We start from the raw sequence: 16194 nt of genomic DNA, 5'->3' as shown, positions 1-16194 counted from the left end.
AGCTCCTCTTGGTTCCAGCCCTACCCCAAGCCTTTACCACACTGTTGTCTGTATCCATGAATTATGCATATATACATATAAGTTCTTTGGACATTCTCTACCTGTCCCCCCACCCCCCTCCCTTAAGATCTGTCAGTCTGTGCAGCTTTTTAATAGAAAACATACCAATGCCTTAAAAAAAATCTGTCTTAATAAATAAACATATGCATTACTGGACTTTTCCTTTACACGTAATATCCAAATATTCCGATCATTACTAAAGTACTAGTACCTCAGTTATGTAACTAATCATTCTATGACATTAAAGATGTCATGTCTATTTTTTTTTGAAATTTTTATTAATAATTGATGACCTTGGAGAAACTCTTAATAATTATTACCTTGTGAGTAACTTCTGGGTAGGATTTTCTACAGGCATATATATTGATATACATGTATTTTCTTACATTTCTAGGACTCCACTGCTGTCACTCCAATTATTTTGAGGTCTGACCCTCAGGGATTTTTCTTTTACTGGACAGATCAAAACAAGGTAAGAAGTAATATTTGTCTTTCTTACATTATCCAGTTGGTTGCTGATTCGCAAGGTATTTCTTTTATCTGCATAAGTATACCTATTTCATAGATGACCCTTGTAACTTATTTAAAGATTCTACTTCAAAAGTATATCTAGTATCGAAATATTTTAGGATTTTCCAAGGACTCTAGTCTGACATATTAGATGTTCTAAATCCTAGAACAATTGGTAGTTTTCAGGAAAAGAACATGGGAATGTGAATTACATTTGTTGTAGAAGAAAATTAGCCAATATTACTGATTTAAGTCCCTTCTCCAACTCTACCCATAAAGAATGAAGAAAAATGATGAGAAAACACTTTTGATCTTAGTGTCTATAACTTCGGCTTTTTCTTTCTCTTCCCTCTCTTCTTTGCTGCTTATTAAGGGTTCTCCTAGCCTCAGCGGAATGTGGCCTTGATCATTTGTTCAGAAAACCAAGAATAAGATTCCTTTAGCCTACCTGTTTAATTTTTCAGGAATTTCTTCCCACATTAGCTTTCTGTTCACCATATCATAAATTTAAAATCTCATTTATTATGAAACCAATTGAGATGATTTCATATTGAATTATTAAAAGTGGAGTGTCTGGAGATTATAATATTTACTTGGCGTTTAATGGGCAGTTAGACCAGAATATTCATAGAAAGTGGTTATTATTTCAAGAGACGATGCTATGGTTCTGTACTTGAACCTAGGAGACCATAGATCGTAGGATATTTTGGCTCTCTAAATTCTGATATTTGGAGATGGGATCAGCTTTATGGAGAGTGCTAAATACATATTGACCCCAATAGCGTACCGGGCACCAAATTATGAGCTGCTATGAGCCTTTTCACATCCTTACATTAGGTCCTTATACCCATAGTTTGTCTGTCTCACCTTCTGCTTTCTGGACAACCTGGATTTCACCTGTGAGCAGCAGTATGGAAACTGGCCCTGTGCTGTGGTGTGTTTGGGGTCAGGGCTGAGTCTGGGTGAAACTCTTAGGGTGCTGGTCTCCAAGGCCAGTCCTGAAATGGCCTTTTTAACTATCATCCTAAGGCAGATTTTAGCCTGGTGGCCCTGCAGTTTCCTTTTGAGTATGGGTTCCCTGGAATCATCTGTGGCCACAGATGTTGGGGGGCTAAGTCATAGACCCCAAGCTAATGTCAAAAAATGTATTTGAGTAAGATTTCCTATTTAATGTTCACGCTTATTACTGAGTGTGTTAATCACGTTGGCTTTGACGTGCTGTTTGGTTTCCTGCTGTTATGTATAAAACAATGGCTTGAAAGAGTTGTGTTTTTCTTTTTCCTCCTAAAGGTTATTTTTAGGAGTGTTGAAACTGTATTCATGAAAGATATGTTTATAATGCCTAGAGCATTTTAAAAGTTTGGGTATTTGTATGAGAGGCTAAACTGTCAGTTTGATTTTTCAACTGGTAAATCAAGCTTCTATAAAAGCAATGGAAGGTATTTGGGATTTTTAAATAATTCATGGCAAGTCAGCTAAGCTGCCCTCTAAGACCAATCATAAATATTTCTTTGCTTAAGAAAGAGAAAGGTTTTATGGCCTAAGTCTCTTTGATGCATTTCTATTGTTCCTGTATTTTGACTCACACTTATTTTCATATGTAGGGACATTTCTTTCACTTTTATCTACTAACCTTTTTTTTTCTTGGTTGCCGTACTGTTTATGACCAATGAAAACAAATAATGAGGTAGCAATTTCCTTTATCTATTTATTGCCTTTCTTTTCATGGATATTAATCTTGTAGTTCTAGCCAAGAGATGGCAAATTTTATTTTTTACTTTTTAAGTACCCAAGTCATCCTTCAGTCATCTATATTAGAGGTTGGAGGTTTATTTTTTTTTTGTCGGTGATCATATATCACTAACCCCAAAATGAGAGGATTTAAGAACAAAAATTAATCTTTCCATGCTTCCAAGGTTACCATGTTCTTCTGCTTTAAGCCCAGCCCTGAAACCAGAGGCGTGCTACATCCCCTTCTAGAGATGAACTCCTCTGAGTGGCGCAGAGTAAATGGATGCTAGAAGAAAGAAGTGGTGCTTACAGATGATGGCATGCCAAGCTTTCAGTCCATGTATTTTGCATAAGATCATTAGAAGTTGAATGGTACAATCACCATGTTATTTAGAGGCCCACTTTCTTTAAAATACTTTTTGCTGACAATTACTGCTAGTGATGTGAATCTCTCACGTGTATTGTAGGGATGATATATCAGAGAAAAAAAGAGGTTTGAAGTTCATCCCTTGATTTTATTTTATTATTTTTAAATATATTTTTATTGATTTCAGAGAGGAAAGGAGAGAGAGAGAGAGAGAAACATCAATGATGAGAGAGAATCAATGATCAGCTGCCTCCTACACACCCCACACTGGGGATTGAGCCAAACAACCCAGGCATGTGCCCTGACTGGGAATGGAACTGTGACCTCTTGATTCATAGGTTGATGCGCAACCACGGAGCCATGCCGGCCAGGCTAGCTCTTCATTTTACACACTGTGTTCTCCATTCATTTGGAAGCTTGTACTGGTACTTAGCGTATTATACCTCCCTTCTGGCTTCTTCCCAAAGCCTTTCCCCTTTGTCCATGAAGCCTGTACTGAAATGCTTTGATTAGTAAACACTGGATGCCTAGTCTGCTGGGAGGCGAGCTGAGTGGCTTTAAGAAGCTCTTGGTAAAGCATATTGTTACAAGATCTTTCTTGTTATAGCACTGGAGGAAAATCCGAACATTTTACACAGTATCTTACCCACGTCCTCTCTCCCATCATGGCTGCCTTATACCATTGAGTAGAGCCACCCATTCATTATAAGCCACTGATTTCATCCTCAGGGACAATGACATGCTCCTTTCCCTAACCCCCTCCTTTGGTTTGTCACCCTACAAATGATCGGTGGCAAAGAAGACAGGCAGCTCAGATGATAGATTTAGGGATTCAAAGCCAGAGCTAGCCATTGATTTTTAGGTACCTTTGGTGAAACATTGAGAGCATGTTTGGGATGGGTAGAAGCAGATAAATACGCACACCATCTTACGGGATACCTGCTTATACTTTGTTCCCACTATACACTTAATTTTCATTATTCTTTCCTTTTTTATTGTTAGCTCTGTAAATCTTATTGACTGTAGTAAGCAAGAATGAGTTTCTGAATGTGATGTTTTAAGCCTGGTGTTTTTTTTCTTGTGTCCATGTGTATTATGTGAAGGGGATCAGTTTATTTGTAACCCTGGGTGAGAAGGGGCTCCCGCCCAGCCCGGGCACTTATTAGGCTGTGCCTTTTTTTTGGAGCTGTGCCATCCATATTGGGACCAGAAACCAACACAAGAAGGGTCAGCCATCACAACCATGTGACCCACAAGGAGAATCTGCATCACAATTTTGGAAGACAAGCTGGAGAAGGAAAGAAAGGGGTCAATGTTAAAGAGCTAATAAAAACCTATCCTGCTAGAATACAAAACAAAGTAGACCTTTGCCTTGCAACTCGATGCCCTGCTTCGGTGCCAAGGTTGGTGTAAAAATAAAACTAGTCACTACGTAGTGTAGTTCAGATCCAGGAAGTTCAATATAGTTGAGTAAACTCTTCCTTGTATCCCTAAAGCAGGAGTTCTGGGAGGGGCAGAACACATCATTAAATTAAAGAGAAATGGGAGGAACAATACACACTTTAAATGAACGACTCCAGCTACTTCCTCTCTCTTTTTCTTGTTACAGATTTTATTGGTTTTCAGTTTTGCAGGTAATATACAAACATGTTCTTTGTGCTAGAGAGTAAAGCAGTCTGTATGTCCTTCACCCTGCCCACCGTTGACCCCAACCCTAGTCCTCTCTCCACAGTCAATACTGGTAAACAGCTTCATGCTCTCTTTCCAGGGGTCTTTTACATGAAGCTGTACATGCATTAACTGTGGAACTATTTCATTTTGTTCTACTTGTGTCCACAAACTTGCTTTTCACTTTACAGATGTCTTAGAGAACTGTTCATGTAAGTACATGTGTATCTACCCCATTCTTTTAAATTGCTCTATCATATACCATGGGATGGGTTACTAACGTCTATTTAACAGAAAACATTTCTCATTGTTGGAGTGTTGGTGTTTGTTTCTAATTTGGGGCTGTAGATAACAATCCTATAAGAACACCCAGCCCTGGGTACCCCTCTCTGGGTATGTGGGCCAGGGTTTCCCGGAGGTAAATTCTCAGAAGTACAATTGCTGATTGAAGGCTCTACGTATCCTAAATTTTATTTCATAGTTGTGTCATTTTATAATCCTGCCAGTCTTATGTGAGAGGAACTGTTTCCTTAAATCCCATCAATGCTATGAAGAATCATTTTAATTTTTGCCAATCTGCTACACCCGTTGTACCTCTGTTTTAATTTACTATTGCCTGATTTGCTAGTAAGCTGTGTATGTTTTCATACATTTGTGGGCCATTTCTCTTTTTTCTTATATGAATTACTTACTATATCCCTTGCCTGTGCTGAGAGTTCTCTCTGTATTCTAGAAGCTATTCCTTCAGCTGTTATAAATGTTGCAAATACTTTCTTCCTGTCTGTGGCTTGTCTTTGAATTTCTTAACTTTTCACTTAGGCATGACAAAAGATGTCTTGACATTTTCAACTTTGATATATCCACATTTTAACCTTTTTCCCTTTTTGCTTTATTTAGGCCTTTCTTATGCATCATCCCCATTATATTATTATTAATTTGGGCTTTTAATCCATGTATAATTAACTTAACCCATTTGGGCTGTTATAACAAAATACTACAGACTGGGTAGCTTATAAACAACAGATGCTTATTTCTCACAGTTCTGGAGGCTGCAAGTCCAAGAGCAGAGTGCCAGTAGGGTCCAGTGAGGGCCATCTTCTGGTGCAGACCTCTCCTTGCATCCTCACCTGGTGGGAGGGGTTAGGAATCTCTCAGGAGACGCTTTTGTAAAGGCACTATTTCCATTGGTAAGGACTCTCCCCTCGGGACCCAATCACCTCCTCAAAGCCCCACCTCTTAATGCCATCCTTGGGCATTAGGTTTTCAGCATATGAATGGGGGTGGTGGGCAAACATTCAGACAATGGCAATCACATAGTGTATTTGGGGGACTGTTCTGAGGTGAGGCTCTAAATTTGATTTCTTTAAATGGGTAGCCCTGTGGCTGGTGGCTCCCTTCTTTCTGGTTAGATCCAGCTATGATAGCACCCTCTCCTGTGTCTTTCTTCTAGCTCAGGGTGTGGTGGGTATGGGACATAGGAGCTGGGATGGCAGGTTGACCTCAGTTATGCTCCCATCTCGCTCTTAATGCTGACACCTGCACCACTTGGTCTGCTGGCCCATAGGTTCGCTCCTATGTCTTAATGCCTTTGAGCACTGATGTCATTTCCTATTTCATTTTGATTCCATTTATCTTCTGCCTTTCATACTTTTTGATTCAACAAGTGCAACCCTTTCTGTTTACCCATGATTATAGCTTGTAGACCTCAATTTACACCTGCATATTCCGTCATTTCTGGGAAATCAGGACAGGTGCCATGGGCTCTACCATCTGCTGCGTCTGCCATCTTGTTCTGGCCTGTGCTTTGACATGAGACACCATTTGGGATCCTTGTACAGAGCAATGACTAAGTTTCTATTAATAGCGACTATTGACTGCCTTCTGTTATGCCTGCATTTTTTTTTATAGAGTTCAAAAGCAGAGTTTAAAAATGAAAATTTACATAAGCCATCCTGACATATTTCAGCATAGGAGTCCAGAGTTCAATAATATTCTGAATAAAGCATTATATACTTCTATGGGAAAATCTAGGAATATCCTATGAGACAATTCTTCTGGCTTCCCTAAAGAACCACCTGGCACCACCCCTTCCATTAATCATTGTTTAACAATGGTGCTTCCTCTTCTGGACACTCTTCTTTAGTAGATCCCCAAAACATCAATGTTGACATTCGTAGTGTGTGGTGAATGGGGTAAGGCACTGAACAGTCGCTTGAGTGTAATGGTGGGGTTATAAAAAGATGAACTCTATTCATTTTTATTTGGTAGCTTCCCTGAAAGCGTAAAATGATAACTAAAATTACCTTAGAAAAAAGCAAAACGCATGTGAGGACTGCTTTTGGAGAACTGGGATTGTTGCTTGGCTTGCAACATACACCAATCATTGCCAACTAACCAGTAGCATCTAAGACCTAACTCTTTTCCTTTCCCCTCCCTGAGTCTTTGAAGAAATTAATAGCTAGAGCAGACATAGCATGCAATCCACACTGAAGTCTCTGGTACTCCAGAGGCCATAAGTAGGAACCTAGTGGCCAGCATTCATTCCTGTGCTTTTCTAGGCCACTTGGAGCTCATTTTGCCGCCCACATCTATACTGGGAAGTTCCTGGAAATTAACACCCAACCTGACTCAAGGAGTTTGATGAGTAAATACCACAGCTCCCTCACCTCTTGGGTGGGAAAATTCAAAAGTACATGGGTTATGTCTTTTCCTAGCTCTCTCTAGTGGGAAAAGTGGTAACTGGCTTGAAAACATACCTTTTATGGGTTTCCTTCCCTTCCGGTCTTGACTCCCCACTCCCGATTTATCCTGAAACAACTTTTAAAATAAATGAATTTTACTAGAGTCCATGTGTAGGTACTTAATGCTTGACAAGTTAATACAGATGTCCCTCAATTGAGGGTATTAGAAGGATTCCTTAGTAAGAGGTACTGGAACCTGGAGAATCTCTTCAACAGTGTAAGCTTCGGTTTCATCATCAGTAAAGTGAGGAATTACTCTTTAGACTTGTTGCTAAATGTGATACATAAAGTGTCTAGTCTGGCAATTTGTAAACTCTCAGCCCTTTGTGGTGGCTTTAAAAATTGATAATTTAATTTAAATTTTTAAAATTTCATGTGTATTGAGATTTAATTGACAAATAAAACTATAAGATATTTAAAGTGTACAGATTTGATTTGGCTATACATTGTGAAAGGATTCCCCTCTCCTTGTCTAGTTAACACATCCATCACCTCACATATTTATTATTGTTTTTGTGTGAGAACATATAATAATGTGTTATCAGTTATAGACACCATGTTATACCCTTAGATTCTCAGACCTTATTCATCTTATAACAAAGTTTGTATCCTTTTACCAAAACTGCAATCCCCTGCACTCATTCCTGTTTCTGGCAACCACTTTTCTACTTTTATATTTTCTGTTTCCATAAGTAGATTTTTTTTTCTCCGTCTGGCATATTTCACCTAGCATAATGCCCTCACGGTCCATTGAGGTGGCTTTTATTATTGGTATGTAATAAACAATTTGTCTCTGACTAAACAATTAGTCCCTAGCTAATTGTTAGGGACCACAGATGTGCTGTTTTGAAAGCTAACTGACCATCTGTTTGCGTATACTTTTAAACCTATTTTTTTCTTCTTAAGGTAATAGTGACTTGTTTTCTATGTAGCCTGCGCTTTGATCTAAAGCATTGAAACTTAGGTCTGTTTGGGCAGATATGATCTTTATGTTTTTCCTAATATTTTGGGAACAGAGCCATGGAAGGCAAAAGAAGGGATTTATTATTTAGAAGACTTTTCTTCTTAGGATAACTCTCTATTAAATACTCCATCATAGGTGAAAGTTTTTTGGACCCTTGGGAATTTGAAGAATCTTTTAGAATAACCTGTAAAATGATTTAAAGGTCTTGGAGGAGAAAATGACATTATTCACAGGAAGAATTGGACTCTACCTTTGTTGTCTGTGTCTTTTTTCCTAAGATAACACTTCAGGGTTATCACAGCCATATTGTCATCCTTCTCCTTCACAGGTACCAGATCCTTAGAGATTAAACTTTTAGTGTTTTGTTGTGTAACTGAGATGGTCTGTAGTCTGTCAAATTGCTGAGCAACAAATCTTTCCTCATCAAATCCACTTACCGTTTAAGCTCCATTTATTCTTAACCCGACCTTCTTTTCACTGGCATAGGCCCCAAAGTTTTTGCCTGAAAACTCCAGCTCTTGTAGGAAAACCAAATGTTACGATTGCTTAGGTTACATAGATGCAGCATAACAAGGAATGTTATTAAAGTGAAATCTTTCACAAGTTCTTCTTGGAGGTTGGGATTCATGGTTTTTTAGTAGAATTTTTTACTGAAGTGTATCCTTTTGGAATGTATTATGAAATGGCATCATTGCAGTTTCTTTGGAATAATTTATAGGGTATAAGTGCATTGATACGATTTTCATGTCATCATCACAGCACTTCACCATGTGAAGAACAACAGCAAAGCTCATATGAATACATTGTAAGCAGAGCTGAGAAATGTATAATACCCTGGCTTTAATTCAGAATCGATTACTGCTAATATAGATTGGGCAAAAGTAGGTTTATAGTTATGAGCATGCACAACACAGAGTTAAAGCTGTTGTAATAGTCTTTTTCCATAAGAACATGTCTTTTTTTCATAGGAACAACTGTAAACCTACTCACCCCCGTGTAATTTAATTACAAAATTATGCCTCAGTTTTTTGAGGTGCTTACATTTAGCTATTTCCAGTTTTATGGGAGAAATTATATTAAATGCTTTCCATGCTATGGAGCTGTCATAATGGGATATTTGTACCTTTGATACAAAATTTAGTTTGAGACAGTGGATTGGAGGAGTGTGTCCAGGAAACACATTTTGCCATTGTTCATAATTTGATTTCCTGTTATGTGGAAAACCCAATTGCTTTGTTGTGAATAAAATTCCCAGATACTTGGTATTGACACAATGTCATGCTCCTTTGTTTGAATTACAGATGTAGATAGAGTGAGCATGTTTGTTTTTTTCTTCAGTTCCTTTTCTTGCCAATCCAAGATTGTTTGACCCTACTGATGGGGTCTTTGTCAAGCTCTTTCTATATTTAATCAGCAAGATAAGTCCCTTTTTCTCTTCTGGTTAGTACAAATTTCCAGTTGTAAAAACAGTCACGGATGTAAAGTACAGCATAGGGAATATAGTTAATATTATTGTAATAACTGTGGATGGTGTCAGATGGGTACTAGATTTATTGGGTTGATTACTTTGTATAAATGTCTAATCACTGGGTTGTACACCTGAAACCAATATAATATTGTATGTCAACTATATTGAAAAAATAACAATATTTAAAAACAAAAATAAAAAACAAAGCTTATACAAACAAAAAAATTGGGTGGACAGTTGAGTAATTTACACTTTTATCACAATAAAAAAGTAAAAAAAGACTAGTCCATTTTTCATATTTTATTATTGTTTAAAATTACATAACAATATTTAAAAACAAAAATAAAAAACAAAGCTTTTATAAACAAAAAAATTGGATGGACAGGTGAGTAATTTACACTTTTATCACAATAAAAAAGTAACAAAAAGATTAGTCCATTTTTCATATTTTATTATTGTTTAAAATTAAAAAGGGAAAAACACAAACTTTGAACATGCTCTAATTCAATTTGCACATACCTTTAAATTATTGTTTTTATTATTAACATCATCACCAATAATAGCAAATACACATATGGTGTTTTCTGCATGCCAGGCACTGTTCTAATACATATGTACTCACTCACTCACTCACTCACTCACTCACTCACATAATCACTTCCATAAGCCGATGAGGACAGGGCTGTTATCCACATTCACAGGTGAGCACATTGACGTGCACATAGAAGTAATGAATCCTGGTCAGCCAGTTGGTTAATATCAGAGGCAGGAGTAGAACCCAGGCAGTCTGGCTGAGTGTCCTGGTTCTTCACCTTTTGCTTTTTAAAGAACCCGTTTGATGTGTAAAGTTAAATTTCCCTGCGAGTTATTTCCCTGCGAGTTTTCTGAAAAGAAACCTGTCGACATTACTTTTGTGAGGAAGAGGCAAGCAGTGTGCAGTAATTCTCAGCTTGGGCTGCACATTGAGATCACCTGGAGAGCTTAAAACAGTGCTCGTGCCTGGGCCCAGCCCCGGGGGAGTCAGATTTAATTGCTCTGTGGTGTGGTCAGGACCTTGGACTTTTTTTTGAAAGCTTCTCTCATTGGATTCTAATGTGCAGCCAAGGTGAACACTAATAGAAAGCAAGCTGACATCACAAATTAATTCAGTAAACTTCCTGAGAGGATGTGCTCACTCTGCCTTTCCTGTTTGTGGCCTCATTTCTATCAGGAGTAATTCTCAGCTTGAGCACCCAGAGGTCCAGCAAGATGCTGAATTATCTGGCTACGATAAATAATAGTCCCTATACTGGATGTAGAAAGGCAGGAAATTGCTAGCTTTTTAAGGAAGATTCTCAATGTCTAAGATTGAATCAAAATAGATACTTTTGTTAAATTCAGTTAATGAAAATGTATTTAATTTCTGTTCCCTGAATGTTCCGCATATTAGCTCTTTGTTATATCCTCACTGAACATGTCCTCAGCATTCAAGGCCTGTTTACTAACCTCTATGTTTATGTTTTTCTAGATCCTCAATTAGACGAAGTTGCTATTTGAATTCCATATTTAATTAAATGAGCTGCGTTGTTGTTGAATAAGCAAATGTGGTTTTAGAGACAATTTTATATAATTTTATTTGATATCTTAAATTTGTATTATGAATACAGAAGCAGATTATCATCTTGCTAAATGACAACATCTCATTTCTTATTAATTTGTAGGAATCCTTCCTTTATTAACACATAAACCACAGGGAAATGAGAACGAGCCAGATCCCATACAGGCGCGACAGGAAGCTGGTTATAATCACTCTACGCAATACATATGAAAATAGTAAAATTCACGTTTGTCCCATTAGAATTTTCGGTTTTCAATCCTGTCTTCTATAGGGAGAGTGCCCTGTGAGGAGAGTGCTTTTGCATGAGATTTCTTTGTCACTGTGCAGCACCCCCCACTGAGGCTCCAGGGCCCGGAAATCGCCGTGCAGCGTGGTGAGCAGTGCACCTGCTGGAAGTGAATGCCTCAATGAAAGTTTTATGGGCCAGAACTAGTTGCTATGCTAAGAAATTAACTGTCATGCTGGTATCATAATGGATTCTATTTTTAGATAAACATTTGTTTCTGTAGCATGGCTTCATCATGGCGAGGGCGGCCGTCTCAGCACTATGTTGTGAATATTGAGCCATCAGAATGCCAGAGTAGCTGGGACTTTAGATGATGTGAATCTTTTATGTAGTGTAGCCCTGACATATTTCATGCCTTACTGGAGGGAAACAATACAAAACAAAACGGACAAAATACTAAAGCGGTTTCAGGTTGATGGTGTTTGTAGGATGGATTCTGCCAGCAGCTGACCCCAGGGCGAGGATTCAAACTCAAGGAGCTTATTTGGAAGGTGACTCCAGGAAGCGTGGACAGGGCAGTGGGGAAGCAAGACAGGCAAGGGAAATGCAGCCAGTACAGTGCGAATTATCCAATGGCTTATGCTCTGGGCAATGGAAGTTCCATCCTACTGGGAGCCCTGGGAGACCAGCGTGAAACATAGCTCAGAATTATCCCAACTGAGGGCGAGAGCACTGTGGTATTTACCCACAAGGTCCCGCCTGTCAGTGTTGGAGGGCAGCTCTCTCCAGGGCTGTTAGGTCCTTAGCACATCTGCCAGCCCCGCAGTGGTTGAGGGGCTCCAGACCAGTAGGATGAGAAAGCCTTCAGCCCTGGTTGCAATTGGAAGCTGTCAGTTGGCATCCTGGGCACACATGGGCACCAGCACCAGCAACTACTCTGAGGCTTTAATTTTCAGGTCAGACTCTATAACTCTATACCACACGGTGCAGACTAGAGGCTAAACCAGCTGTGGGCAAACTACGGCCCACGGGCCGGATCCGGCTGAATAAAACTAAAAAAAAAAAGACCGTATCAGCAACTACTCTGAGGCTTTAATTTTCAGGTCAGACTTTATAACTCTATACCACATGGTGCAGACTAGAGGCCAAACCCTTTCGCAGACAGATCTTGCTTAGCCTGCATAACAACTTACAATATAAGCTCAGTGGCCCTCGAGTCAAAAAGTTTGCCCACCCCTGGAAACCCTTTCGCAGACAGATCTTGCTTAGCCTACATAACAACTTACAATATAAGCTCGAGTGGCCAGCATTTAAAAATCTGGGGAGTTCATATACAAATGTGGATTCCTCGGAAAATCAGAAGGCATGGCAACACTGGTGGACATAGCCTTCTGGTCACATTTGGCTGCCTGCTTTAGACAGGGCATGTGGTACCCATCCGCCACATTCCCCACCAGGCCAGCTTACCTCATCTCATTTACATGACCTATTTGTCTCATTTAGACTTTTGAGGGTAAAATATTGGGTCTCTCTGGTAAAATCCTTTACTAGAAGCTTCAATAAGCTAATCATTCTGAAGCTTCGTGTGGAATGAAATTGGTTCTGTCACATTGGGCTTATTGAATGCTGTGGCATAAAGACTGAACTTCGCAGTGGAAAAGTGGTTGAAGGTCAGCGTATCCAGGCCCTGGTCATAAAAGCCATAAGCAAATAATTGATGCTCCAAGCCCATTTCGTCTCTGTGAAATATGCATCTGAAGTATGTGCGCCCCTAGGTCACTCTGAGCTTTAAATGGCTATTATTCCAGCGTGACTTTCATGTGGCATTGTGCTAGGTAAGATTTATAAAAATGACCCCCTGGCAAAAGCTTTCATGCTGAATTGGGCTGTTAATCTCTGGGAAATAAAAATGGTGGGTCTGGAACACCAGGCAGAATGACTTCTTTTGGGGAATGAATGGGATTAACTTTTTTTTTTTGAATGGGATTAACTTTATCCCCAGTTCAAGGCAGTGGGCACTGAGTAGTTTGACCAACCAGTAGCCTCTAGCCCGTGGTCGGCAAACGGTGGCTCTCGAGCCATATGTGTCTAGAGCAGTGGTCGGCAAACTGCGGCTCGGCAAACTGCGGCTCGCGAGCCACATGCAGCTCTTTGGCCCCTTGAGTGTGGCTCTTCCACAAAATACCACGTGCAGGCGCCCACGTACAGTGCGATTGAAACTTCGTGGCCCATGCGCAGAAGTCGGTATTTTGTGGAAGAGCCGGTATTTTGTGGAAGAGCCACACTCAAGGGGCCAAAGAGCTGCATGTGGCTCGCGAGCCGCAGTTTGCCGAGCCGCAGTTTGCCGACCACTGCTCTAGACACATATTGACTTTTACATTCAAATTTTAATTAAAAAAATATTTTCTCAGCCACATTAGCTGCATTTCAAGTGCTCAGTAGCCATCTGTGGACAGGTACAGTTAAAGGACATTTCTATCACTGAAAGATGTTTGGATGTCATTGCTTAGAGATTGGATCAACAATGGTCTATTCAGAGCCAATGAAAAATAAAATGAGGGAAAGTGTCCTTGACTTATAGCCAAAGACCCTTTCTCTCATTTGCTGGAACATGAGTTGCAAGGATGTTATATGGACCTGATTTTATTTTTCTCCCATCAGTGAAGATGTTGGGATTCAGATACCACTTTGGGAGCCTAATGATTAGGTTAACCCTGCAGAAGATAAACCAGGGCAAACCAAGTCCTTGGTGACATCATTTGAGATGCCAGATCAGGCCACTTCAATTAATGAGCTAATCAGTTCACATCATTGTCGAAGCTGTTTTAAGATGCAGTGTTGTCCCTTTGGGATCCAGATTGCTAACTGATACACTGAACATTTATTTATTGAAAAAATAATCAATGACTCAGATATCTAGGATCCTGCTGCATCTAGCCCCTAAACATAAAAGAGAAGTAAATGAAGGGATATAATTTGTGAAATCTTTATGTATGCAGTGGCTACAATTCCCTATGCAAGACATTATTGTTAGTTGTTTCATATATTTTTCTACATTGGACTTTAGCTATCAAGGATAGTTTTAATGGGTGCTGGCCAGCGTTGGGGAAGACTATGTCCTGGGAAACATGGGGGAAAGTGAAAATTTGTGCATAAAATAGAAATTTATGGCAACTTTATATGTTAGCCTAATAGTCTGAGTGGTACCAGGAAGCTTTCTAGGGAAGGAAAGTTGAATGTGTTGATAAACTTTTGTGTTGTAAACATCATGCCAAGGTGCTTTGTGTATACTATCTTATTAATTAATCAATTGGATGATTTCCCCTACTTCCCACTGGGGGAACTGCAGCTGTAGCAGTTTATTTTCCTGGAAGGCTGTTTTTAACCTGGCCAGGCTAGCATACCTCAAGGTTTCCTTCACCTTCGCACTTTTAATCCTGTGCTAATTTTGTCTAACTCATTTTACTGCCCATTAGATGATGAAGTCTTTGAATTCAAGATCTTTATCCCATGTTTAGCATTTCTAATACACTGCTAATATACAGTAATTGCTCAGTCAGTGCTGGTCAAATGAACAAGACTTAGCAAAGCTGTGTGTCCCTTGTAAGATTACAGGCCTGTCAGGATACAAATTCATTGACTTTTCCTGTTACTCATTCATTAGCACCTTCTCCTTCTGTAAATCTCCAGTTGCCTCAACCTTAGCAGTTTATGTGACCTCCTATTTCTAGAGGAAAGAGAGGACACTGGAGGACAGGCATCCCCACCTACTTTCTGCCACCAGCCCAGAGGCCCACCTTTGTCTTTAGCTGCTCTCTCTTCCTGCTTTCCCAGGCCATCCCTACCTCTTTGACCTTGAACTCTGACTTTCAATACTTTTACATGGACATTTATCTCATCTATTTCTTGTGTTATCAATATTTCCCTTTAATAAGATCCATGCAATAATAGTAACCATGACAAGCCTCTCCCTTCTTGAAAGAAAACCTTATACCCTCTCTAGACCCAAACTGGCTGCTTTCCTTTCTTTCTCCTTTGTTTTTATAGCAAACATCTTTACTGGTTATACTCTCTGCCCGCTTCATACCTTCCACCAACTCCTCAATCCATATCAACCAGAATCCTGTACCCATCGCTGCTCCAAACTATTCTTTCTAAAGGCACCAAAAAGCCATATTGGCCATTTTTAGCTCTCTTGGTGCTTGATCTTTTATTAGATTTTACATTGTTAATTGCCCCATTTCCCCTGAAACATTTTTTGTTTTCTTGACTTCTTTGCTCTGATACTTTTTCCCTTCACCCCAACTACTCAGTTTACTTTGCTAACTATATCTTACAGTCTCTCTCCACTCGCCAGAGTCTCATCTTCAATTATAGCTTCATTTACCATCTGGACACAGTGGCTTCCAGTTTTACATCATCATCCAGTGTCCCTGAGATCCCTGAAACCTAACATTTCTAAGATTGGCATCCTTCTCTTTCTCCCTTCACCTCTGACCTGGTCCTGCTGCCTTAATAATGGCACCGCCCTTCACAGAATTGCGCCATCTGAACCCTGGAAGTCTCTCTTCATACCTCCTCCATTTCCCTTTCAAGCTCTTGGCCCCTCACTTTTTGTGCTTCCGCCACACTAGCCTTCTTCCATTGTCAGATGTAGTGTATTCCTTTCTGCTTGAGGTCTTCACAGTACTTCCTCTCTGCTTGGAATATGTGTGGTCTCCCTTCCCTGCTTAGCCACCACACTTCTTCACAATTGGAATCAAATTCTTTGTACAGTTATGTAATGTCGAGCTTCCCTGTTAGAATGTTGACTCAATGAGAGGAGTCCAGTGTTGTCCCAGTAAATGTTTAACAACTGGCTC

General features: G+C 39.6%; 1 protein-coding gene across 1 annotated transcript in view; it reads left to right on the top strand.

Annotated features, from left to right (window-relative positions):
* The first annotated feature begins 203 nt into the window (after window positions 1–203).
* The window catches only part of PLCB1 (phospholipase C, beta 1 (phosphoinositide-specific)), a 616974-nt gene continuing 600983 nt past the window's right edge, over window positions 204–16194 (top strand). Inside the window, exons 1-2 of the mRNA XM_005874740.2 lie at window positions 204–230; window positions 455–532. Of these exons, the coding sequence (XP_005874802.1) occupies window positions 204–230; window positions 455–532 (105 nt within the window). The remainder of the gene's footprint in view (window positions 231–454; window positions 533–16194) is intronic.

The sequence above is a fragment of the Myotis brandtii genome, unplaced genomic scaffold, assembly GCF_000412655.1.
Source record: "Myotis brandtii unplaced genomic scaffold, ASM41265v1 scaffold45, whole genome shotgun sequence".
NCBI lineage: Eukaryota > Metazoa > Chordata > Mammalia > Chiroptera > Vespertilionidae > Myotis > Myotis brandtii.
Note: the sequence above shows the minus strand (reverse complement) of the source record. Positions and strands in the feature narration are given on the sequence as shown.